The 26,467-nt window shown below is 44.1% G+C and overlaps 1 protein-coding gene across 1 annotated transcript in view; it reads right to left on the bottom strand.

The window, feature by feature from the left end:
- LOC140593206 (uncharacterized) overlaps window positions 1-24,511 on the bottom strand; it is a 32,635-nt gene extending 8,124 nt beyond the window's left edge. Inside the window, exons 1-4 of the mRNA XM_072717116.1 lie at window positions 24,424-24,511; window positions 21,231-21,773; window positions 15,236-15,481; window positions 9,624-9,953 (exon numbers count right to left, since the gene is read on the bottom strand). Coding sequence (XP_072573217.1) covers window positions 9,624-9,953; window positions 15,236-15,481; window positions 21,231-21,773; window positions 24,424-24,511 — 1,207 coding nt within the window. The remainder of the gene's footprint in view (window positions 1-9,623; window positions 9,954-15,235; window positions 15,482-21,230; window positions 21,774-24,423) is intronic.
- Between the last annotated feature and the right edge of the window lie 1,956 nt (window positions 24,512-26,467).

Below are 26,467 nucleotides of genomic sequence, written 5' to 3'. Positions count from 1 at the left end.
GAACAAAAAGGTTGGAGAACATCAGCCAAATATAGACCCTAAAAGAGTTCAGTGTCCTGCTCTTCCACAGGCAACAGGACTACAAGTCGCCGGACGTCCCTACGTAATAAAACCCCAGTAGGCCTCTCCTTCCCGCCGCCAGAAGCTAAGTGCTGGATTACAGGCTTCTGATGCTGGACCGACACACAGGCCCCAGGTACAACAAGAACTTCAACATCTCTCACGATGCCCTTCGAATCCGGTGCCACAGAGACGACTCGGCCAAGCCTAAATTGACCTCGCAGGGAGTTTTGATCACAAAGCCAAACGACGTCTCCCACAGTAACATTCCTTTCTGCGGTATGCCATTTAGCTCTAATGAAGAGGTTCGGCCCAGCAAGCTGGCACCATGCTTTCCAAAAGGCATCAACTTGGCTTTGAATCTCCCTGAGGCGCTTGTAGGGGTAGTTGTTGAAATTGAAGGACCCGAAGTCCCCACTGTGAGATGCTCGGCCTAGGAGGAGCGCATTAGGTGTCACATACTGGATACGACCCTCTCGACTTTGGACTCTTGCATCGATAGGCCTCTCGTTAGCCAGGTTCGCCGCCAGATGGAGGGCCGTGAGGAACTCATTGAAGGTAAGATTTGCCGACTTGCCCAGCCCTTGAAGAGCTCTCTTGGTAATTCTCACAGCCGCTTCAGCAGCCCCATTCCGATGTGGTGAGTCAGCAGGGAACACCTCCCAGGACCAGCTTGTCCCATTCTTTACAGCGTACTCCTCTAAGCTCAGTATATTTTGGCTCTGCAAGAAGGCATACAGATTCACCAGCAAGGCCCTCGCACCAATGAAATTGGTCCCAGGATCTGACCAAACCTTAAAGGGATGGCCCCTGATGGTTGTGAATCTTTGGTAGGACATTAAGAAGCTTTCTGTAGACAAGCTGCTGGCCAGATCTACATATAAAGCGCGGCTTGCCATGCAGCAGAAGATAACCCCCCAGACCTTCATGGACACTCTTCTTTTCACATCATCCTTCACCAGGTACGGGCCGAACAAATCAATAGTCGTAAACTGGAAAGGAGCGGCAGGTCACCCATCACTTGCTGGCACACCTCTCTACTGGAAGGTCACCCATCACTTGCTGGCACACTCGAGCTCTTACCTTTCTGCAAAGGATGCACTGGTTGACGATCCTTTGGGCCAACCTCCTTCCTTGCACAACCCAAGCCTTTTGCCGCATCCTAAGCAGTGTTCCAGCAACCCCCTCATGTCCCTGCTGATGACTTTGACGTGCTAGTAGTGTCCCTAGCCAAGTGTCAAAGGGCAGCAGTGGAACAGCCGAGTAGTCTTCTCTAAAATGCTGAATTCTGCCCCCACACAGCAACAGTCCACTAGTTTCATCCCTATACACCACCAACCGATCCGTTGTGGTGGTAGGGAAAGTAACTCCTTCTTGAGCTGACAGACAGAGGTCTCGGAAAGCGTCTTCTCTCTCGGCCACAGTAACAATGCCCGTCAATAGAACTGCCTCCCACTTTGGATTTCCGGTGGCTTTGGCATGAAGAAACTTCTTTGCCGCCCTCCAGACCATTGCTACTGACTTAACTAGTTGAATTAGGCTACTAAACCGCTTGATATCTACCAGACTTGCAGCAGTCCTGGCAGACGGCCTATGTAAATTCACTGAGGGAAGATTTAAGTCCTGTTTCAGGCCTGCTTTCTTTGCCCTGACCCTAGTAAGAGCAGCAACAAAAGCTTTTTTCTGGATCCTTGTGAGGTTCTCTCTTGCTTCAACGGCAACATCCTTAGCAGATTTCACTGGCCACTCACTTTCTGGGAGCCTTAAGAACTTAGGACCCAGCTGCCACTCTGAGCCTTCGTTCAACTCTTCGGGGCTTGCCCCCCTTGAAATAATGTCCGCTATGTTGAGTGGTCCAGGAACCCACCACCAGTCTTGAACATTTGTGCTGCCTTGAATTTCCCCGATTCTATTGGCAAAGAATGTTTGGTAGCCATAGCTTTCACGTTGGACAGCTCCTAGGACTGTTTGGCTATCAACTAAGTGGTACCATCTCTCTACCTGAATCTTAGAATGCCTTTCGAAATACTTTTTCAAGCGAGCAGCATACACAGCCCCACAGACCTCAGCTTTAACAGCATCTCCTTTATGGTCTAACGGCGTCAACCTTGCTTTGGACTCAACAAACCGCACAATAACATCTTGTGGTAGTTGCCACCGCAGGTACAGCACAGCTCCATATGAACGCTCACTACCGTCGGAGAATGTGATGCCACAGGGCTCGCCACATGGATCAGGAGGTGTCAAAGCTCTGACGAATCTCAACCGGCCAAGCTCAGCATAATCTTCAAAGAGGCGAACAGCGTCTTCCCTGAGACCCTCAGACAGAGGAGCATCCCATGTATTTTCTGATGGATTGTATTTGCCCCTTGCTTCCTGAAATGCTCTTCTCACCAAAATGGCCCCCTTCTGCTTGACAGGTGTCGCAAGACCAAGGGGGTCATACAGCCCAGAGACTTGACTCAGGAGCTCTCTACGAGTGAGTGGGTTCGGCACTTGCGCCCTGATTTCATCTTTGGACAAGTTCTCTCCCAATCTCATCTTCCTTTTCCTTTTGGAGAAGTTTACCGCTGTCATCAAATGAAGTTTATCACTCTCAGGATCATAGCCTAGGCCCAAAGCTTTATTGTTCTCGTCAGGGAGTTGATTCGGAAGGACCATCACCACAGGTTCCTTCTTCTCAAGGTCCTTGGATTCTGGCCTCCCACTTTGGCCAGAATAAACCCATGGTTTCATATAAAATCCACCAGTTTCCAGGATTCGCTCAACATTGGCTGTTATTTGCTTGAGCTGGTTCAAATCACTGTGAGATGTAAGCACATCATCTACGTAAGCGTCTTGCTCCAACACGCGACGCTCTTCAACAAGGTGATCAAACATGGGCAAATTTGCTGTTTCACGCATGGCAACTTGTGCGATGCAGCCTGCTGGTTTATCGCCGATGTTGACTCTTGTGATCGCATACTCCTGGATATCCTCATCCTCAGAGTCTCTCCACAAGAAGCGATGAAGATGTACCTCTTGGTCCTCGAGCCATACAGAATTGTACATTTTCTTTATGTCTCCAAGCGCAGCAAACACGCCTTGCCGGAAACGGATTAAAACAGCACGTATACTGTTGAGGACATCTGGGCCTTTAATAAGTAAGTCATTCAGGCTTTGACCCCTGAATTTCTGGCTACTATTCCACACGAGACGGACTGGTGTGGTAACAGAGTGAGGGTTTGGTGCAATTAGGTGACTGATATACCATACTGGTCTAATCCAATCCTCTAACTCTTCCTTTGAAAGCTTTATAGCGGCCCTCCGCTCGACCATGTCATGGATCTGTGCTTTATAAGCCATTTTCCATTCAATCTCCCTTGTCAGTTGCTTCTCGGTTCTCAGGAACGTCGCTTCAACAGCTTTCCTATTGTCAGGCAGCGTTCCCAAGTCCTCAATCCAGGGATACCTTGCATGCCAGTGAGGTTTTGTGCTGTGATGATCTCCAGTCACATAGGTAAGTCCGTCCTTTATTTGCTCCAGCTCTCGCTCCTCGGAAATGGTCATCTCCTTTCCCCCAGGTTGGCAATTTCCACATCTACAGCCGCCACACCGAGGCTCACACGCAGCCCCAATGCCGTCCCATCTCCACCAATCCATAAAATCTCGGTTGACAGAGGACGTAGCAGCCTGAGTGAGTCGAGGGAGTTTACTTAAGCAGTCACTAGTGATCTCTTTGTATCCAGTGGCCGCTGTCCGCATGGAGCGCGCAAAATGAGTTCTGGACCCATAGGCCGTGACTGTAACATCTTCTAACAGATCTGGATGAGAACCACCCACTGTTTTGCCCAGAGGTCCGTCCCACAGGACGAGGTCTCCAACGGAGCATACCTTCTGAGGGACAAGCTGCCCTTCCTTATGGCTTATGAGAAGTTTAATCTTGGTAGGGCGGACCAATTGATGAAGGGGAACATGAGGAAATATTTTTTGCAGTCTTTGTGATGACACATGGCGGTTAACCTCTGCGATACTATCAAGCCCATAACACACAAGCTGATGAGACCTCAGGGTTCCCTTTGAGGTCTTGACCCGTATCTTCAGTAGGTACCGCTTGGTCTGAACTGTTACTTGCATCCCGCCAACTCCATGGACTATAAGGGTTACATCTTCACTCCTTAAGTCTAGCTCGCTTGCAGCCTCATGGGTAATATAATTGGTATCGGATGCCAAGTCTATCAAAGTTCCAATCTTTTGCCCAGCGTTGGCAGTGACCTCAAGGATCATCATTATGACTGGAAACTCCTTAAGGTCATCTTCCACTAACAACCCCTGCTCAGAGACGGCTGAGCTAAATGTCCTTGAGACAGAGTTGCAGAACACATTCCGGCACCGCTGGGCTAAATCAGGGGGCAAGCTTGTTAGAAACTCCTCCTGACTTTCAGTATATCTTTTCCCTTCAGCTCTTGCTGGACTGGGCCCCAACCGCTTTGAGCCTTCTCCCTTGCTTCCAACTTTGGGACAGAGGTAGTAGTGATGACCTGGGCTTTGAGCATCCTTACACCCCTCATTTTTGCACAGAAAGGTGGTCCTACACTCTGCATCACCATCGTGAATCTCAAGGCACCTCACACAAGCGCCGAGCTTCTTAATGGCTTCCTTTTTCTCCCCTACTCGAAGCGTTTTAAATTTCCTGCAGTAGTACAATTTCTTCCTGTGACCCCTTTCTCCACAGACAATGCAAGATGTTTGAGAGCCTAACGAGTTGGTGGCTTTAGTCCGGGCGTGCTTTTGTGGGATCTTTATCTCCCTCTTGCTAAAATCATCATCCCTTAATTGGTCCAACTGCTCATAAATCCTTTCCTGACTTCTCAGGAACTTAAGGAGCATGTCAAACCTGCCTTCAGGTGATGCCGCCTCCTCTTCTCCTGCTGAATAGACCAACCATTCCTTTTTTAAGTTTTCAGGCAGTTTACTCTCTAAGGATTTCGTGACAAGAGGATTCCTCAAAGCACCCGTATTTCCCAACTCACTAAGGTCATACAAGGCCTTTTCAACAACCTGTATCATGTCCACGATCTTCCGTGGCTGGTGGCCTCTCACTGGAGGCAGAGCCTGCAGTTCCTCTACAATCTCCAAGGCAATTGCTGATTTATTTCCAAACCGATTTGCAAGAACCCGAAATATTTCATCAGCTGTTCCATAAGTTGACAGGCGGAGTTCTCTTGCCACCCTTTCCTCAAGACTGTCCAAAAGCTGAAACTTCCTCACCTCCTTGGACCCAGTGGGTTCTCCTTGCTTTTGCAGTGCTTCCCATTCCTTTTTCCAGAGGTAGAAGTTTCGCCTATTTCCATCAAACCGAGGGAGTGCTGTTGGCCTCAGCTTAATAGCTGGAGGCGGGGGCAGGGCTACATCTGGGGACCTATCATGTTCCAACTTCGCCTGTAATAGGTCAGCTTTCCCCGAAATCAACTCAGGCAACAAACTTTCTATGTCCCTCATGCGCTGCTGAAAGTCAGGCCGCTCTGCGTCTGAGATCCAGCGACTCCATCGGAAGATCGCTTCTTTCGCTGCCTTCACCAGCCCCTCAAGGTGATTAAGCATCAATTCATACACCTCTAACTTCAGACCAGGCTGACTCATCGATAGGCGCTTACACTCCTTTTCAGCAGCTTCCAACGCCACAGTCAGTTCAGAGTTGCCAAAATTTTCCCATAGGATCTTCTGAACGAGTTCCTCTACATCATCAAGTTTTTGTTCACACTCCTCCACTGTCCTTTTGATGTCAGTTCTCTGTTCGTCCTCCTCTGCTACCCTGCTGGTGACACCTCTCGTGCTTTCTTCAGGGGTGAGCGCGTGCTCCAACTCCTCTAACCAGGCAATTTCCACCTCCTCGTTTGCCTCCAAGACTTTATCAGCTTCCAGCACAACCTTATTAAAGGCTTCCATCAATTCATCAGCCGACATTTTCTTGCAAAACTTCATTACGGAGTTTGCTAGTCGGGAAAACCGCTGTTTGGCAGTCGTTCGCTCTCTCTTTAATTGCTTTAGAGGCTTCGACTCAGCCATTCTAGGGTCTGGTGAACTTTAAACGTAAAGTACTGGACTTGCCTCGGCAGGTTATTAAACAGGAGCTTTAAGTGGGTGAGCTTGGTAGGAGCTGCAGTGGATGGACTTTGCCAGAGCTGCAGTGGGCAAGCCTAGTTGAAGCTTCTAAACCAGCTAAGCGGTTTTTCACTGTCAAGTGATTTTGGTTCTTTCTGTGCTTCACCCCTCACTTGAAAAGGGCGTACCGAAAATGAACGTGTGACTGGGTTCACTCAGAATAACCAGGCCTTTTTTGGCTCTTTATCCCTTTTTTATTTTATCTTCACTTTTCTTGAGCCAGGCATTTACAGGCATCTACAGCCATCTACAGGCATCTACAGGTGAAAAACCGGCTGTCCGTTCAGAGTCTGATTTTCAGTACACAATTATAGCACAGTCCCAGGAGTACTTGGTGTGGATCTGACCTCTTTGCTTGTCGCGCCACAATGCCGTTTTTGCCGGCTCTGCCCCAAAATGGAGGACAGGTGCGACCGTCACCGTCTTCCTCCCGGGTGCACACAGGTAAGTAATTATTAGTTCCGCATGACCACCTGCGCGAATGACATTCGCCGCAACACCTATAATGTCATAATTGTCTGAAGAAATTAAAGCCTCTAAGTCAGTAATTTTGTTTCTAATACTCCTAGCATTCAAATACAGACCACTAATGGTAGGCCTTTTACAGTGTCTACTTTTAATATTTATTTGGGCATTCCGTCTCTCCCCACATAAATTCTTAACTGACCTCCCTGCCCCCCCAGTCCCTAGTTTAAACATTCCTCAACTATTCTGCACATATGCCTCCCCAATACACTGGTTCCCCTATGGTTCAGGTGTAACCTGTCCAGCTTGAACAGGTCCCACCTGTTCCAGAAGGTCTGCCAGTGCCCCATAAACCTGAACCCCTCTTTCCTACACCACCATTTTAGCCACGCATTTAATCCCCTTATCTCAGCTAACTTTGCCTTACTTGCACGTGGCACGGGAAGTATTCCAGAGAATACCACCGTGGATGTTCTGCTTCTAAGCTTATCCGCGACTTCTATAAATTTATCTTGCAGAACAGCCCTTCTTCCCTTTCAACAATAGAGGTGCAACAGCACATCCATATAGATGTTTTCGATACAGAGTGCAAATGGTTGTGCATTTATTTGTGTTTTTAACTCGATGGGAGTGAAATGCAACCGTCTGAACCTAAGGCTGTGTATGTTGTCTCTCTTCTCCCTCCCCTCCGCAGCGCACCTTGCCCACATTCTGTAGCATTTTTTAAAACTGTGGTGAGAACTAACCGGTGCTGAAACAGATGGTTTCATGACCCTTGAAATGAGCAGTTCACTTCCAAAAATGTACAAATAATGTACTCACCCCCTTGTCATCCAAGATGTTCATGTCTTTCTTTCTTCATTGGGGAAAAAAAATCTATATACAGTTGAAACCAAAAGTTTACATACACTGTATAAAAAGACATACAACTTTTTTTTTCTTACTGTCTGACATTAAATCATACAAAACCCTTTCAGTTTTAGGCCCGTTCGGATTCCCAAAATAATTTCTATTTGCTAAATGTCAAAATAATGCGTGAGAGAATTTTTTAGAGATGTCTTTATTACTTTCTTCAAAGTCAAAAGTTTACATACACTAAGGTTACTATGCCTTTAAACTATTTGGGAAAGCCCAGATGATGATGTCACGGCTTTGGAAGCGTCTGATAGGTTAATTGACACCACTTGAGTTGATTGGAGGCACACCTGTGGATGTATTTAAAGGCACACCTCAACACACTGCTTCCTTTTGTGACACCATGGGAAAGTCTAAAGAAATCAGCCAAGACATCAGGAAGAGAATTGTGGACCTCCACAAGACTGGTTCATCCTTGGGAGCAATTTCCAGATGCCTGAAGGTGCCACGTTCATCTGTTCAAACAATTATACGCAAGTATAAACAACATGGGAATGTCCAGCCATCATACCGCTCAGGAAGGAGACGGCTCCTGAGTTCAAGAGATGAACGTGTTTTGGTGTGGAATGTGCGTATCAATCCCAGAACAAAAGCAAAAGACCTTGCGAAGATGCTGGCTGAAGCTAGTAAGAGTGTATCACTATCCACAGTGAAACGAGTCCTGTACTGACATGCACTGAAAGGCTACTCAGCGAGGAAAAAGCCATTACTCCAAAAGCGACATAAAAAAGCCAGGTTACACTTTGCAAATACACACAGGGACAAAGACCCTAATTTCTGGAGACATGTCCTGTGGTCTGACGAAACAAAAATTGAACTGTTTGGCCATAATGACCATCGTCATATTTGGAGGAAAAAGGGGGAAGCCTTCAAGCCTGCGAACACCATCCCAACTGTGAAGTACGGAGGTGGCAGCATCATGTTGTGGGGGTGTTTTGCTGCAGGAGGGACTGGTGCACTTCACAAAATAGATGGCATCATGAAGAAAGAACAGTATGTTGAAATATTGAAGCAGCATCTCAAGACATCAGCCAGGAAGTTAAAGCTTGGGCGCAAATGGGTCTTCCAAATGGACAATGACCCTAAGCATACTGCAAAATTGGTTACAGAGTGGCTTAAGGGCAACAAAGTCAATGTTTTGGAGTGGCCATCACAAAGCCCTGATCTTAATCCCATAGAAAATTTGTGGTCAGAGCTGAAAAGACGTGTGAGAGCAAGGCGGCCTACAAACCTGACTCAATTACACCAGTTCTGCCAGGAGGAATGGGCCAAAATTCCATGAAACTGTTGTGAGAAGCTTGTGGAAGGGTACCCAAAGCGTTTGCGTCAAGTCATTCAGTTTAAAGGCAATTCTACCAAATACTAAGCAAATGTATGTAAACTTTTGACTTTGAAGAAAGTAATAAAAAAATCTCTAAAAAATTCTCTCACACATTATTTTGACATTTAGCAAATAGAAATTATTTTGGGAATCCGAACGGGCCTAAAACTGAAAGGGTTTTGTATGATTTAATATCAGACAGTAAGAAAAAAAAAGTTATATGTCTTTTTATACAGTGTATGTAAACTTTTGGTTTCAACTGTAGTGGACTTCTATGGTGCCCATCAGTTTGAACTTCCAAAATACAGTTTAAATGCAGCTTCAAAGGGCTCTAAACAATCCCAGCCGAGGAAGAAGGGTCTTATCTAGCGAAATACAATACAAATAATAAAAAAATACAATTTACATACTTTTTAACCTTAAATGCTAGACCCTAATTCCTTGGCTGGGATCGTTTAGAGCTTTTTGAAGCTGCATTTAAACTACAGCACAGGAGTCCATTATATGGAGAGTAATCCTGAAATGTTTTTCTTAAAAAATATTTTTTTTTTACAACTGAAGAACGAAAGATATGACCATCTTGGATGACAAGGGGGTGAGTACATTATCTGTACATTTTTGTTCTGGAAGTGAACTACTCATTTAAGGTCACACATGGTTCACATACTTCAAGCCTTTACAAATTTAAATTGTACTTTTTTCAATTTGTCCTAATTACCTTGGCCCTCTATACTGTTCATCTGCTCCTTAGGCCCCTCTGTAACGGTTGCCTGCTCCGCCTGCTCCTCCTGCCCCTTGGTAACGGTCGCCTGCTCCTCCTCCCCCTCCGTAATGATCGCCTGCTCCTCCTGCCCCTCCATAACAATCGCCTGCTCCTCCTCCCCCTCCGTAATGATTGCCTGCTCCTCCTGCCCCTCGGTAACGAACGCCTGCTTCTCCTGTCCCTCTGTAATGATCACCTGTTCCTCCTGCTCCTCTACTGGGTCACAGGATGTGAGGTGCAGTGTAATCAGTTCAGCATCACTGTCACTGGAATCCTGGTCCCAACCTGTGCAAGTTAAAGAAGTGTTATGTTTTGCTTACTTAAAACAGGCACGGTTCAAACTCATGGTTAACCTCTATGTTTCAAGTGTCAAGCTATTTGAATCATACAGTCCAATTTTGTGGGTTTGTGGGTGACAAACTGCAAATGTGGTAAACTGGAATTTGACATTCATGTGTTGTGCTCTTCCCATCATTCCCAAAATCTTGCACTCTTTTGAAAAGTGAATAAAAACATTGTTTAAGGGCTGATGGCTCACCCTAAAATTAAAATTCTGACTGATAATTACGAAAAGACTTTAAAAAAAAAAAGGATTAAAAAACTTTAATTGTGGGAAAAGAATCAGTATTGTGCTAACGTGTTGGTTATATAAAAATTTAAACCTCTCCAAAGTTTCTACTGTCAAAAAGGTTAGGAGTTGATGACTCTTAACCTAGGTTGTAGGGGGGAGCCATTCCTTTAAGATTTAGAAAATATTAATACAAATCTTTTGCATACTCAACTTAAGTTGTGAACTGTGACTTTATAAAATATAGTGCATGCATCTTACCTTCACAAAGGTATTCATAAAATGAACCTATCTTCTGAAGGTAGTCCTTGGCATAGGTGGAAAGTGTGCATCGAGGGGTTAAAATTTCACACATATTTTTTCTTTTTGGTCTCCTTGCCAAGAAGCAGAACTGGCTTGTATCCTATGGCATGGAGTTTCTCAAGCTGCAATGACAACATTGTGTATTTGCTGTTTAAAGTAATAGAAAAACAACAGCAAATAAATTGGAAAAAAAAAAAAAATAAATTAGACAAAAAACAATTCTTCTATATAGAAAAAAGATAAATCTGAAACCATAAGGGTATCATATAGCTTTTTGCAACATTAGTACCTCAGGTTTAGCACCTACACTAGCAAGACCGTGTAACCACTGTACAATTGGACAGTGACAATCTACAGACTTATTCAAAATAAGAACCTCTGTGATAATATGGCCAAATAGGTGAATGCTCCACATACATTTACAGCTGGCATGTGCACATTGTAAAGATCTTTGAATAGTACATTATAAATGTAGAATGAATGCAGTCCATTTGTTATATCTCATCCCCTTAATAAGAAAGTTTAATTATATTGTACCTGTGATTCTGTCATAATGCTCGGTTTTTATTAATGCAAAATTCCCAACTATCACTTATATTTGCTGTGTGTTCCAATTTTGCTGTAGTAGTTTAGGACTGTGTTGTGTTAAGGCTAAGATTTGATTATTTAAGGGTATTAGCACTGAAATAAAAACAGTATATTAAATGACATACCATGACAATGGCTTCATCCTTGATTGATGCAATGTTGTGGTTTCTCTTACGGCCAACCACCCATTGTTCTCGCTTTTTATCAAACTGCTGAAGCTTCTTCTTAAGAACATAAGAACATAAGAACTATACAAACGAGAGGAGGCCATTCGGCCCATCGAGCTCGCTTGGGGAGAACTTAACTAATAGCTCAGAGTTGTTAAAATCTTATCTAGCTCTGATTTAAAGGAACCCAAGGATTCAGCTTGCACTACGTTATCAGGAAGACTATTCCATACTCTGACTACACGCTGTGTAAAGAAGTGCTTCCTTAAATCCAGTTTGAAATGTTCTCCCGCTAATTTCCACCTATGGCCACGAGTTCTTGTATTTGAACTAATGCTGAAGTAACTATTCGGTTGAACAGCATCCAAACCTGTTAGAATCTTATAGACCTGGATCATGTCCCCCCTCAGTCTCCTTTGCTTGAGGCTGAACAGATTTAGCTCAAATAACCTTTCCTCGTATGACATTCCTCTAAGACCAGGAATCATTCTTGTGGCCCTACGCTGCACCTTTTCTAAGGCCGCTATGTCCTTTTTAAGATATGGTGACCAAACCTGTACACAATATTCTAGGTGAGGTCTCACCAAGGAATTGTATAATCTTAGCATTACCTCCCTTGACTTAAACTCCACACACCTGGAGATATACCCCAACATCCTATTGGCCTTTTTTATTGCTTCCCCGCACTGGCGAGAATGAGACGTGGAAGCATCAACATACACACCAAGGTCTTTCTCATAATCAGCTACCTTTATTTCAGTAGGTCCCATAAAATACCTGTACTTTATATTTCTGCTCCCTATATGGAGTACCTTACATTAAAAGCACGGAAAGCAAGAAAGTGGTGCGTGCGGCCGCTCGATGAGAACAGGATCAAAAATTTCAGCGTGTTGTGATTTATTGTGTTGTGAGATTTTATTTATGTATTTTTGCAACAAGCACTGACTGAGATATTGACGTTAGTTCACGCATTCAAAAATATTCAGTAACTGCGTTGCTTGAGACATTTGCGTAATGAATTTCCTAACAGTTGCTTGTGATTGATAACTGATTGTTTTCCATTGAAGACCTCAGAGAATATGTAAAACACAGTAATTCTTTTTTTGGTTTATACATTCATACGGTTTTCGATTTTTTAAAACAGTACATAAGCTAACAGGTTTCCCAGTGCATTGGTAGTTGGTGCCTTCGCAGCATAGCGTCATAATCACGGACGCGGAAAGTACAATCAAGGCTCAACACCTAGCCTGCGAAATATCCAACATCTAACACCTCCCAACCCCCTCTCAACAGAGTGACAGTCTATTGTTAGTTTGAATGATTTAGCCGAAACCAATTCACATAACGAGTAGCCTTCCACCATCTATATTATGAGTCTTAGCTGAAACTAATTCCACAATGTAAACAAAAAATGTAGGCGCACATTGTTAATGAATTACGCTTTTACAGTAAACAGCGCAGGATCTGTATTTTTACCAAGTGAATCACAGCACGAAAAACACAAAACCTCTTTTTGGTAAATCAACAGCTGTATGCAGTGTGTATTTACAGTAAATTCATCAGAAAATAAATATCCTGCAGTGTGTCGAGATGCAGTTACACCTTTACACAGCCTGCCCAAGCAGGGAGTGTTGTGCCTCCGCCTCGCCGTTTTGTGTTTCCATTTCGTCTGGAGAGACATTCGACCGACAGCCCAGAACAGCAGCCTAGGTGTGATCCCAACCCCCTCCTAACGAGGCAGCATTCCAAGCATAAGTTTGGTGTGGAAAGCAGGAAAGTGGTGTGTGTGGCTGCTCAAGGAAAACGGGACCAAAAATTTCAGTAGGCTACATTGCTTGTGACATTTGCGTGGTGAATTTACTAATAAACAGCTGTTTGTGAACGTCCGATTGTTTCCTACTGAAGAAAGTGAAGACTGTGTAAAACACAGTATTTTTTTTTAGTTTATACTTCCTTAATATTTTCCTTAATTAGAATTTTAAAACAGTACATAAGGTAACATTTTGGCTTCCCCGTGCATGCGCAGTTGGTGCCCTTGTGGCACTCATGGACGGGGAAAGTACAATCAAGGCTCAACACCTAGTCTGCCGAATAGCCGACGTGTAACACCTCCCAACCCCCACTCAACAGAGTGACACAGTCTATTGTTAATTTGAATGACTCAGGAATGCAGAAGTTCCCTTCAACGTAGGCTGATGTTTTACAAGTGGCTTTATCGTCTTTCAAAGGCTTATTTTTTATTTGGCTTACATTTCTGGCAGATGTTATAAGTTTTGTTCCCTGACTATCTGCCGACTTGATACAGTGGAGAAGTACTTTCTTGCAGCTTGATTTGCTGACTAACTCCAGTCAAGTTCCCTTCAAAATAGTAAATTTTGCTCAGGGAGGTGCATTCTTGGAGCATTTGCCACAGACACATCTCTTACATTTCTGGCAGATGTAACAAGTTTTGTTCCCTGAACATCTGCCAATTTGACACTGTCTCCTTCTCGCAGACGGGGAAGGAGTTTCAGGAAAAGCATACATTTTTCTTTGGTTTTGCCTAGTATATTGTTAGTGTGACTTTTCCAGCCTTCAGCACCTTGGTGGAAAATCTTTCAGACTGTGCCTGTGTACATGGGAGCATTTCTCGTCTGTTATTCAACAGCTCCGCCCATGCTGTCATTATCACCTGCCCATTATCACTTGCCATTTGCCCTCAAATGATGTTAGAAGATGTTAGTTAGATATTAGAAATGACTTAGAAAATGTTTTTGAATGCGTGAAACTAACATCAATATTTCTGTCAGTGCTTGTTGCACATGCTCGAAAATCATAGTCGGAATTTTTTATCTGTCCACTTAAAAATGCGTAAAATAAATAAACTAATTTAAAAATAACATCTCACAAATAACACAATAAGTCACAACATGCTACTTTATTTTTTCTCTCCGAAGGCAGATTTTCTGAAGTTCGCGACAACATAAATAACTCAGTTATAAAATGTCAGACACACTTAAGGAAAATATAATTACAAACCTTATTGTGTCTTTTTTTAAATATACCCGCTCTCAACAAACACAAACGTCCGCTTTTATATGAAATAATTAAAATAATCAGCTTATACGTTTCTTGATCGCGTTCTACTGATCGACATGCCCTCAAGCGCGACTCGCAATTGATGTGCCAATAAGAAATAATTAATAGCTCTCTATTTATTAAACTGAAAGGAATTTGTGAATGACTTTAATACATTTATATAGCCAACACTTGTGCCACTTGTGTCTTTGTTTCAAAGTATACTGGCTATTGACCAATTTGTGATTTTTTACATTATTCTAGCATGTTTTAAAAATAAGTTTTTACAAAATGTGTTGCTGAAATATACAGAAAAGTAAGAGCATGTCAGGGTATCCTCAAAAATGCATGCCCTGTTTTAAATTTTTTGTGCATACAGGAAAACGAATGATCGGGAACTGAGCTTACCATAGTCTACACACAAACTATCAGAATAATATTAGTTATGTACATAAATGTGTATATTAATTATCCACTTTTCAAAACGTTAGCATTTACCATTGCTTCTGTATAATATTGGCATGTCATGACGTGATCGTAGTAATCATTCGCACACACACACAAAACACGTGTATAGATGATCCTTGCGCCATCTGCTGAAAGAGAAGAGAATGGCAGCTTTGGAAGCAGGAAACAGCATGACCGAACGCGCCGCTACCCGCAATTTCGCACAAGTATGAGCAAAATAGCTTTGAACTAGCTTGTACCGTTGCGATTTTGAAAATTTAAGGGTGTTGGGTGATACAACACACAATTCTAGGAAAAGTCATGAAAGGAGGGCCCTGGAGTTTGATCGAGTGCAAAGTTTTTTTTTTTTTTTTTGGTCGTAGCGGTCAAATGACCGGCGCTCGGCGCTTCTAGTGTTAAGCGTCGGAGGCATTTACATGCCTTCTGGGGGGGATAGTCCTGGCTGAGCGGGCGCTCCCCCGCGAGGAAGTCCGCGCCCCGGTTGGCCAGAGCCATGGCTACGGGGTCCTCCTGGACCTCGGGCTGGGACCGCCAATACACGATCTCTTGCAGCAGACCGAGCCGGTGGTGCTCGGTCTGCTGCGTCGTGCCTTTGGGGAGATCTGTCATTATGTCACGTCCGTGTAGGTAGATGAGCGGGGAAGCAGGTGAGTTGAGCCGGACTGACAGGTAAACGGGTTTATTGTCAACACAAGGGCAGACATCCATGAACTTTAATACAACTTTATACAATGACAAATCAGGGAAGACTAACTCAGACGCGGACTAAATACACAGGACAAGTCAAAAGGAACAGGAAACAGGTGATGACAATCAGGGATTAACACGAGGTAACGAGGTGGGCGTGGCACACACGAAGATCGTACGGAGCTGGGCGTGACACATAGTAAGGGCAAAACATTTTCCCTTTCTTCATGTATTACCCCTGTAAGATGCTGGGACGCTGATTGACAGGCTCCCTGACTAATCAGTAACAAACACGTGATGATCAGTGGGTACATACCCTTTCTGTTTTCAGTGCCGCTAATGTTGAAGTGTTTTCGCTATTGCTGTTGTGTTTTCATATTTGCTGGTGTGTTTTCATTTTTGCTGTTGTTTTCATTTTTGCTGTTGTGTTTACATTTTTGCTGTCGTGTTTTCAAACTTGCTGGTGTGTTTTTGCTTTTGCTGGCGTGTTTTCTCTTTTGCTGTTGTCTTCAGTTTTGCTGTTGTGTTTTCATATTTGCTGGTGTGTCTTCGCTTTTGCTGGTGTGTTTTTGAATTTGCTGTTGTGTTTTCATATTTGCTGGTGTGTTTTCGAATTTTTTGGTGTGTTTTCCGTAGCACTGGAGGCTGGAGAGGCCTCCTCAGAGGCACGCTGACACCAGTCAGAAGAAGCGCAAGGCTGAGCCCGATGACACCAGCAGCTTGAGTTCACCTCCACCGCGCAAGAGACTCATGTGCATATGATTCTATATTTTTGTGCTGTAAGTTACATTTTTATTTCAGCATAATTAGAAGATCCCCCAGGGAAAAATTTTGTAAGTTACTTAATAAATTACGAAAAAGTAATTTCTGCAGTATATATTCCATAAATTTACTGAACTGGAGTTTTATGTGTCCTTATAAAATAATAACTGTAAACATTCTTTAAGTATGAAAGAGTTTAGGACATTGTCACCTGCAGTGGACGGCCACGTGTCCCCATAATTATAACTTTAGATTATATTTCTGCATGACTGAGTATTCAATGAGTAACTGGTAGTGTTGGGTGGTACTCACATCTCGTATTTACCATTTATATCAGTCTTCAAAGTGTTTAGATAATTAAGGCTGGTCTTGGTTGTTTTCTTGCCTGGAGAAACAGAGGTTTGATGCCATGACACCACAGCAGCTCGCCGTTCCTGTCAGTACAATGGAGGTAAGAGTTTGAAACGTTCATCAGTTACGCATCTCGCCTGGATATGGGACTCGGCTTTTATTCTTCTGTAACACTACCTAAGTCCCTCACTCTGCACAATCTCAATACCGTTTGCTAATTGTAAGTCATTGTCACTGACTGCCACAGATTACGGAAATTAAATGGCAAACATGATGCAGACATATGAAATACAGTGTGCTGTTTGCAGTAAGTTGGGCTTAGGGTTAGTAATGGGGCTTTTTCCACTGACTTCTGCTTCTCTGCATTTTCTTCACACTGCTGTTCAACAGTCCTCTTTATAGGAGGGAGGAGCAGCGCAAATGCAGCCGACAGATGTACAGCCATGTGCTGGTAGCAGACGCTTCGCACCCCTTAATAGCGGTTCTGTTGCTGGTAAGACTGTCTGTGCTGCCTGGCATCTCAGTAACCAGGTGAAACTCCCCAGGCAAGGTAGGGATAATGTTGTGTTGAGTTTCAGTGAGTTTCCAGTGTGTAAAGCCAATTTTAGGGTCAAGTCATGAGCTGGGGAGAAGTGACCAAGGACTCATTCACAGGCTGCACTGTTACTCTTATGTGTCTTTTCATTCAAAACTCTTTCTTTTTTTTCCCCACAGTGTCCATCATCTTGAGCAGCACCGGCTGTGATTTAGCACGAAAGACACCTGTTCAGTTTTCCATCTGAACAAGTGCCCTCTGGACCCAGGTGTGCACTACATGAGCACTTTATGTTCCTGACTCCTTATCAGCATTTCCCTTTACACTCTCAGCCAGCCTTTATTCTTTAAAGTTCTACTTGGTGAGATTTATACAGACACGAGTAAAGAGCACAGTCAAAGGGTCTTTTACTTTCTGCCTCATTTAGCAGGCTATTCCCAATTTCCCTCTGTATTTTCACTTCTTGAATGCTGGTATTTCTAGGCCCTGAGGTGCTGCCAGTGAGGGTGAGAGGGTTCAAAGATGGAGATGGAGGAAGTCAGGTGTTACGTTCGGGCAAGAAGGAGAACAGAGACCCAGAAATGCAAGGAAACAAAGGTTTTAATAGTTTGGGGTGGTAGTCAGCACAGAGGGGGAGCCCTGCAGGGAAGCAACCCGCCGGCTCTTCTGTCCGGGAGGTCAGGACGAGAGAGGGAGGCACGAGGGAAATCCCCCGATCGGGGAGCTGATGGGATGAAGCCAAGGGGACGCGCTGAGATCGTGGTCGTGTTACGTAGTCCAGAGTCAATGCCAGGGAAGTCAGTCCGATGAGGAGGGAAGGCAATAAGGTAAGGATCACACACGGGGCTGACAGGTAAGGTGGTGAGAAGCGGGCAGACAGAAGACTGGAAGAACGCTCGGTAAGGCTATGAAACATCAGCATAATACTTCGCGAGGAGTATTGGGTTTGGTTCTGCTTTTATACGTGGCTAATCATTAGCGGATGCGTTCCACCTGTCCGGTCCCACCCCTGTGGGCGTGACGGTACCCCCCCCCGACGGCTGCCTCCAGGAGGCCGACGACGTTTGCGGGGCCAACCCCGCGGACGAGGAGCTGGCTTGTCTGGATGTGCCTGATGGAACTAAGTTTTCAGATCTGGGTCTGGCACTGCAGAAGCTGGAATCCAATTCCGTTCATCCGGACTATCCCCCTCCCAGTTGACAAGGTACTGCAGTTGTCCTTGACATCTCCGAGAATCCAGAAGGGTGCAGATTCGAGTCAAGGGACCCTCCTCGGTGATGGGGGGAAGTGTCTCGTCGGTCGTGTCGGAGGTAGGACGCAAGGCGCTTGACAAGTTTGAGTAGAGAAACATGAAAGGTAGGACAGATTCTGTACATACAGGGGTGTTGTAATCTCACCGTCACCGGTCCCACTCTCTGCAAGACCCGAAAGGGTCCAATATAGCGAGGCGTGAGTTTGCGACATCTGGGAATTCGAAGGTTCTTTGTGGATAACCACACCTGCTGCCCAGCTCGGTATGGAAACCCCTGTCGTCGATGCCTATCAGCTTGGACCTTGCTTCGGGCGGCTTGAGTGTGGAGGGCGGTCTGGATGTTACGCCAGGCCTGTCTACTTTCATGATACCATTCCTCCATGTGAGGTACTGCCCCTGAAGGAGCGTCCCATGGGAACAGAGGAGGCTGAAAGCCTAAAACACACTGGAAAGGAGTTAACTTGGTTGTCGGACTCACCCGGGAATTAAGGGAATATTCCACCCACACCAGATGGGAGGAACAGTCAGAGGGATCGGGTCTACAAAGCAATCGGAAAGCCTTAGAGACTTCTCTGTTAGTGCATTCTGCCAGACCATTAGACTGGGGGTGGTAGGCTGAAGTGAGACTGAGTGATACATTTAATTTAGTACAGAACTCCCGAAACACTCTGGAAGCAAACTGGGGTCCTCAATCTGACACAATGTCTTCTGGTATTCCTGTGAAATGGAAGAGTTTATGAATTAAGACGTCAGCCAGTTCAAAAGCGGTGGGTAGTTTCGTGAGCGCGACCAGACGACACATTTTCGAAAATCGGTCGACGATGGTAAGAATCACGGTCTTACCCGTGGACCTAGGGAGGTAATAATAATAATAAATTTTATTTATAATGCACTTTTCATTAAAACAAATCTCAAAGTGCTACAAAAGTAAAATCAGCACATAAAAACACATAAAATCAGCAATAAAATGCTCGTTTAAAAAGGTGGGTCTTTAGGCCACATTTAAAAGTGGTTACATTCTGTGGTGCCCTAAGATGCTCTGGGAGGGCATTCCAAAGACGAGGGGCAGCAGAGCAAAAGGCCCGATCCCCCATTGTGCGGAGTTTTGTCCTTTGAGTTTTAAGAAGGTAGGTTGAGGAGGAGCGGAGGGAACGTACGGATGTCTGAGGAGTGAGGAGATCCTTGAGGTACAGTTGTGGCCAAAAGTTTACATACACTTGTAAAGAACATTATATCATGGCTCTCTTGAGTTTCCCGTTATTTCTACAACTCTGATTTTTCTCTGATAGAGTGATTGGAACAGATACTTCTTTGTCACAAAAAACATTCATGAAGTTTGGTTCTTTTATGACTTTATTATGGGTTAAGTGAAAAAAGTGATCACATCTGCTGGGTCAAAAATATACATACAGCAGTGCTAATATTTGGTTACATGTCCCTTAGCCATTTTCACTTCAATTAGGTGCTTTTGGTAGCCATCCACAAGCTTCTGGCAAGCTTCTGGTTGAATCTTTGACCACTCCTCTTGACAGAATTGGTGCAGTTCAGTTAAATTTGATGGCTTTCTGACATGGACTTGTTTCTTCAGCATTGTCCACATGTTTTCAATGGGGTTTAAGTCAGGACTTTGGGGAGGCCATTCTAAAACCCTAATTCTAGCCTGATTTAGCCATTCCTTTACCACTTTTGATGTGTGTTTGGGGTCATTGTCCTGTTGGAACACCCAACTGCGGCCAAGACCAAACCTTTGGGCTGATGATTTTAGATTATTTTGAAGAATATGAAGGTAATCCTGCATCTTCATTATCCCATTTACTCTCTGTAAAGCACCAGTTCCATTGGCAGCAAAACAGCCCCACAGCATAATACTACCACCACCGTGCTTGATGGTAGGCATGGTGTTCTTGGGGTTAAAGGCCTCACCTTTTCTCCTCCAAACATATTGCTGGGCATTGTGGCCAAAAAGCTCGATTTTTGTTTCGTCTGACCACAGAACTTTCCTCCAGAAGGTCTTATCTTTGTCCATGTGATCAGCAGCAAACTTCAGTCGAGCCTTAAGGTGCCGCTTTTGGAGCAAGGGCTTCCTTCTTGCACGGCAGCCTCTCAGTCCATGGAGATGCAAAACACGCTTGACTGTGGACAATGACACCTGTGTTCCAGCAGCTTCTAATTCTTGGCAGATCTGCTTTTTGGTGGTTCTCAGTTGACTCTTCACCCTCCTGACCAATTTTCTCTCAGCAGCAGGTGATAGCTTGCGTTTTCTTCCGGATCGTGACAGTGACAAAACAGTGCCATGCACTTTATACTTACAAACAATTGTTTGCACTGTTGCTCTTGGGACCTGCAGCTGCTTTGAAATGGCTCCAAGTGACTTTCCTGACTTGTTCAAGTCAATAATTCGCTTTTTCAGATCCATGCTGAGCTCCTTTGACTTTCCCATTGTAGCGTTTGTGGGCTTTTGTATCCAATGAGCCCTACTTAAATGGCCTCAGAGAAGTCACTAGCTGAAGTCACTCATAATCACTCACAAGAAGTTAAGAGGCCATGCTATGAAGCTCATTTCACTGACACAACTTTCTAAGTCACCAAAATTGCTAATTCATGTTGCTGTATGTATATTTTTGACCCAGCAGATGTGATCACTTTTTTCTGTTAAGCCATAATAAACTCATAAAAGAACCAAACTTCATGAATGTTTTTTGTGACAAATAAGTATCTGTTCCAATCACTCTATCAGAGAAAAATCAGAGTTGTAGAAATAACGGGAAACTCAAGAGAGCCATGATATTATGTTCTTTACAAGTGTATGTAAACTTTTGGCCACAACTGTATGTAGGAGCAGTTCCGTGGAGACATTGGTGGGTAAGGAGGGAGACCTTATACTCAATGCGGAGTGAAACAGGGAGCCAATGGAGTGTTTTTAGAATGGGAGTAATGTGGTTGAATTTTCGCACCCTCATCAGGATCCTAGCAGCGCTGTTCTGCACGTATTGAAGTTTTTGAATGCTCTTGCTAGGGATCCCGATGAGGAGCGCATTGCAATAGTCCAGCCTGGAGGAGACAAAGACGTGCACCAGCTTTTCTGCATCTGCCAGGGTGAGTAATGGACGATGTTTGGCGATGTTCCTGAGGTGGTAAAAAGAGGTTTTGCATAGCTGTTGGATGTGAGTATCGTAGGTGAGATGGGGGTCCATTTTTACACCGAGGTAAAAGCTTTCTGAAAAAGAAATACTGGTGATGGTGGAAGTGGAAACCTGGTGTGGAGTGCCGACTAGGATGGCCTCAGTTTTGGAGCTGTTTAGCTGCAAAAAGTTGAGCTTCATCCACGCCTTTATGTCCTCCAGGCAGGTGGTGAGAGTGCTCAGTTCTTCCAGAGAGAAAGGAAGAGAACCAGTCGTAGACGGAGTTGGAGAGACCGATGGTGGTATGAAGGCGGTACAATAGGATATCGTGATTGACGGTGTCAAAAGCAGCGGACAGATCCAGAAGAATGAGAAGGGATGAGGAACCAGCATCAGCTGTCATGAGCAGGTCATTGGTCACTCTAACCAGCGCTGTTTCCGTGCTGTGACCTTGACGGAAACCAGACTGAAATGTTTCATATAAACTATTTAGTTTCAGATGGTTATGAAGTTGGGAAGCCACTACTTTTTCCAGCACCTTTGAGAGAAATGGGAGGTTAGATATGGGTCTGTAGTTAAAAAATTGATCAGGTCCATGATGAAATCCATCACTATGTGCAACCATGGTCTAGAGGGAATAGGCAGAGGTTGCAGAAGACCAGTGGGGCTTAAGGAGGAGGATTTACACCTTGCACAATCCTGGCAACTATCCACAAAGACTTGAACTTATTGACGACAGCTGGAATACCGGCGAGCTACTAGAAGTTGGGTCGCAGCAACACCGGGATGCCCAGTTCCGGGTTGCGAATGAATCCACTTTAACAGCTCAGGTCGGTGTTGATGGGATACGTACAGTAGACCGGGTGGATAGTCAGACGGGGTTGGACGGTTCTCATTCTCCATCTTTATGGTCTCCTCCAAGCCCCAGGTGATGGAGGAAACAAAACAGGAGGGATGGATAGGGTACATGCGATCTTCACTTCCCGGAGGGTCGAATTGCCTGGACAGAGCGTCTGCTTTTATATTTTTCTTGCCGGGCAGATAACTTACTCCGAAAGTGAAGCGCGCAAACCACTGCGCCCAGCAAGCTTGGCGAGAGGTGAGGCGTTTAGCTGACTGGAGGTACTCCAAATTGCGGTGGTCAGTTAACACTACAAAAGGGTGTCAAGCTCCCTCCAACCAATGTCTCCATTGTTCTAGAGCTAATTTGATGGCGAGAAGCTCCCGGTGACCTACCTCGTAGTTTCGCTCAGCAGTGGTCACCTTCTGCGAGTTGTATGCACAGGGGTGTCGACGTCCCCAGGGTATCCGCGGGGTTTTAAAAAGTATTAAAAGGTAGTAAATCACATAAGCAAAAATTAAAGCCATTAAAAAGTATTAAAAGGTATTACACGCAAATTTATGAGGTATTAAATTTTAGATTTTTTTTTAACTACAAATTGTCCATTTGTGTTTTAAAGTTTATCTGATAAATTTCTCGCAAATTATTTTAAATGTGGATTAGCTCATTCCTTCATTCATAGATGATCTCTGTGATGCTGATGTCATATTCGGTGGTCGAGCGACGTCTTAAACAGTTTGCGCGCTGAAGTACATGTTGGCTGCTTACACTCAGAAAAGCTAAGTCATAGTCATCATGGGTAAGTGCAAATTTGCACGTAAGTGGTTAGAGGACCCAGCGTTTAAGGGCTATGGAAGTAAATTAATGACAAAAGTCGTTGATGAAAAAAAATACGTTGAATTACACTTATCGAATAAAAACGCATTGCATTAATGACGCTTTGAATTTTTGGGGACTGTAATTTAATATGTGCATACATTTAAACATTGAACATTTCAACTGAAAACATATCAATTGTAATCTCATTGCTTAAATATTCAGTACAAAAATATTCGGCTTCCAAAATTCAGTTCCAAAAGAAACGTATTTTAAAGTGCATGTTTATAATTCAACCACATGAATTCAGTTCATTTAATTTTGCCTCAAAATAAATTTCAAAAGAACAAATTCAGTTGAAAATATTCCATGCGTTTTATCTTTATTATTCAAGCAGTAACATTCAGTCCTCTTATTTCTGCTTTACAATATTCAGTCCCGTTATTTTCGCTGTTTCAAATACGCTGCCACAATTTCAGTGGTTTAAAATACGATCCGAAATTCAACCCTCTACATCCGGGACTAGCGGGATGAGCCATAGATTGCCGATAGAGTTCTGTTCGGGAACCGCGATCAAAATGGAGCAAGCAATCAGTACAGCAGATTTTTGTTGATTGTGTTATTTATGTTTCTTGTCGTTTACTGGGCAATACGATAACTTATTGCAACCCCAAGTAGTAGGTTTTTATGTAAGTAATTCGCTAGCTGCATTAATTATCACCAAACTTATCTTGCTAACGTAAGATGCCTGCAGGCAACTACAATGTTTACACACCAAGAGTTTAAATCAGCGTGATAAATTTATGATAATCACAGTCAGCGCTCTGTTTTCGCATATGCGATGCACAACTCATAAATCAGGAATGCATGGATGAGAGCAGTTGGTCAACTGGAGCAAATCGACAAACTCATTGAAGAAAAAGCCAAACAATTAAGGCACTTGCCATGAATAGCCTAGTGGATAAAGATATGGACTTGTGACTGAAGAAGTTAAATGCAAGATGTTTTCGAAAAATTTATTTTGTTGACCCATGTTCCTTATTTAAATTCTGTTGTACAGGCCAAAATTGTGTAACATTATAAATCTTTAAATCAGTTTGAAACTTGTTTAAAAACGGTTGCAACTCAATGCCGTGCGGGTTTTAAAAAATATTGAGAAAGTATTAAAAAAGGTATTAAAAAGTGTTAAATTTAACATCTGGATTTCTGTATATACCCTGGTCCCGTCTCTGGGTTGCGTTGGATCACTCCAGCTTCCGATGCATCCACCTCCACTTCGAAAGAGATTTCCGGGTGAGGCTGCTCCTCCTTGGATTGCCACCTCATCGTAGTGGAGGGGTTTGTGTGCCTCAGTGAACCTGGGGGCTATGTTGTCAGGGGCAATACAACAACAACAAATTTATTTTTGTATAGCGCATTATCACAACATTACATTGCCCCAAAGCGCTTTACAGCATCCCCACCCAAAGCCCCCAGTGAGTAAGCCATAGGCGACAGTTGCAAGGAAAAACTCCCTAGAAGGAAGAAACCTTGGGAGGGACCAGACTCAAAGGGGGAGCCCATCCTCCAGGGGCCGGCAGGGAGAGTCAATACAGTTTAGTCTGAAACACAAACGGGGAGCAGGGGGGAGATGACAAGCCGGTGCCAACACTTCCTCCAATCGCCAGGCAGCCAGAAGGCAGGGAGCGGGTCATACAAGGAAGATGACACTGGCAGAACGGCGAGCTGGATGCACGGTCGTCATTGGCAGTGGCGACGTCACATGTTGCAGGGTGTGCTGGACATCTTGATAGATTGAAGGCTCCAGGTAGCACCACCCAGGAGAAGGTGGTGGAAATAAATGCAATTAGTCAAAGTAAGGGAGACTATAGGCAGTGCTAAAAGTTAGATGAGTGCAATATGAAGTGCAATGCTCCGGCAGATATGGCTATGGCAGCATAAGTAGGAGGGAGAGGCAGGTGGGAATGCAGGCATGGGGAGTCCCTGAAATGTCAGCACTCCAATCCCACAAGCAATTGTGAAGCTAGAGTGACAGCACTGTCAATTCAGTTTATCCAAAGCCAATGGCACCGATCCCCACCCAGCTCTACACCTCACACTATAGGTTTAACTGGGAGTGAGAAGCTAGCTAGAGCTAGAACTAGTGTCCCTATAAGCTAAACTAAATAGGTGTGTTTTTAGTCTAGACTTGAATATTGAAAGTGAGCCTGAAACCCGCACATCCGGTGGAAGACCGTTCCACAGCTGAGGAGCTCTATAGGAGAAAGCTCTGCAGCCTGCCGTAGATCTTTCTACCCTAGGTACTAACAGATATCCCGCACCTTGAGATCGAAGCAAGCGTGGGGGATTGTATGTGGTCAGCAGATTATTAAGGTAGTCTGGTGCAAGGCCATTCAGTGCTTTATAGGTTAGCAGCAGTATTTTATAGTCAATCCGAGACTTAACTGGTAACCAATGAAGGGAGGATAAGACTGGTGTGATGTGATCAAATTTTTTAGTGTTTGTGAGAACTCTGGCTGCCGCATTTTGTACCAGCTGAAGTTTATTTAAGGAACCAGACGGGCAACCAGAAAGGAGGGCATTACAGTAGTCTAGTCTGGTAGTAACGAAGGCATGTATTAATTTTTCTGCATCACGAAGTGAGAGCATCTTACGAAGCTTGGCTATGTTTCGTAGATGATAAAACGCAGTTCTAGTAATACTTCTTATGTGAGCATCAAAACATAGATCTGAATATACTAGAAGACCAAGATTTCTAACCACTGTGTTAGGTTGTGTAGGAAGGCCACTAATGCTGAGGTGGTGAAACTTTTTTCTTGCAGCCTTGGGACCAATCACCAGTACTTCTGTTTTTTCTGTGTTTAACATTAGAAATTTTTTTGCCATCCAGCACCGAATATCTAACAGACAATCTTCTAACCGAGATAGGAGTGATGTATCATCAGGGTTAACCGATATATATAACTGTGTATCATCTGCATAACAATGAAACCCAACACCATGTTTTCTAATAATGTTACCAAGCGGTAGCATGTATAGTGTAAACAGTAGTGGGCCCAGTACTGATCCCTGTGGGACACCGTATGTGACTTTGGTGGACTTGGATGATTCGTTGTTCACATGTGCATACTGATAGCGATCAGTTAAATATGAGCGGAACCAAGAGAGTGCTGTCCCTGTAATGCCAACTACACCTTCTAACCGGTCCAAGAGGATATTATGGTCCACAGTATCAAATGCTGCAGTTAAATCCAGTAATACCAACAGCGATATCAAGCCACG

The sequence above is a fragment of the Paramormyrops kingsleyae genome, chromosome 10 (assembly GCF_048594095.1).
Source record: "Paramormyrops kingsleyae isolate MSU_618 chromosome 10, PKINGS_0.4, whole genome shotgun sequence".
In the NCBI taxonomy this organism is placed as follows: domain Eukaryota; kingdom Metazoa; phylum Chordata; class Actinopteri; order Osteoglossiformes; family Mormyridae; genus Paramormyrops; species Paramormyrops kingsleyae.
Note: the sequence above shows the minus strand (reverse complement) of the source record. Positions and strands in the feature narration are given on the sequence as shown.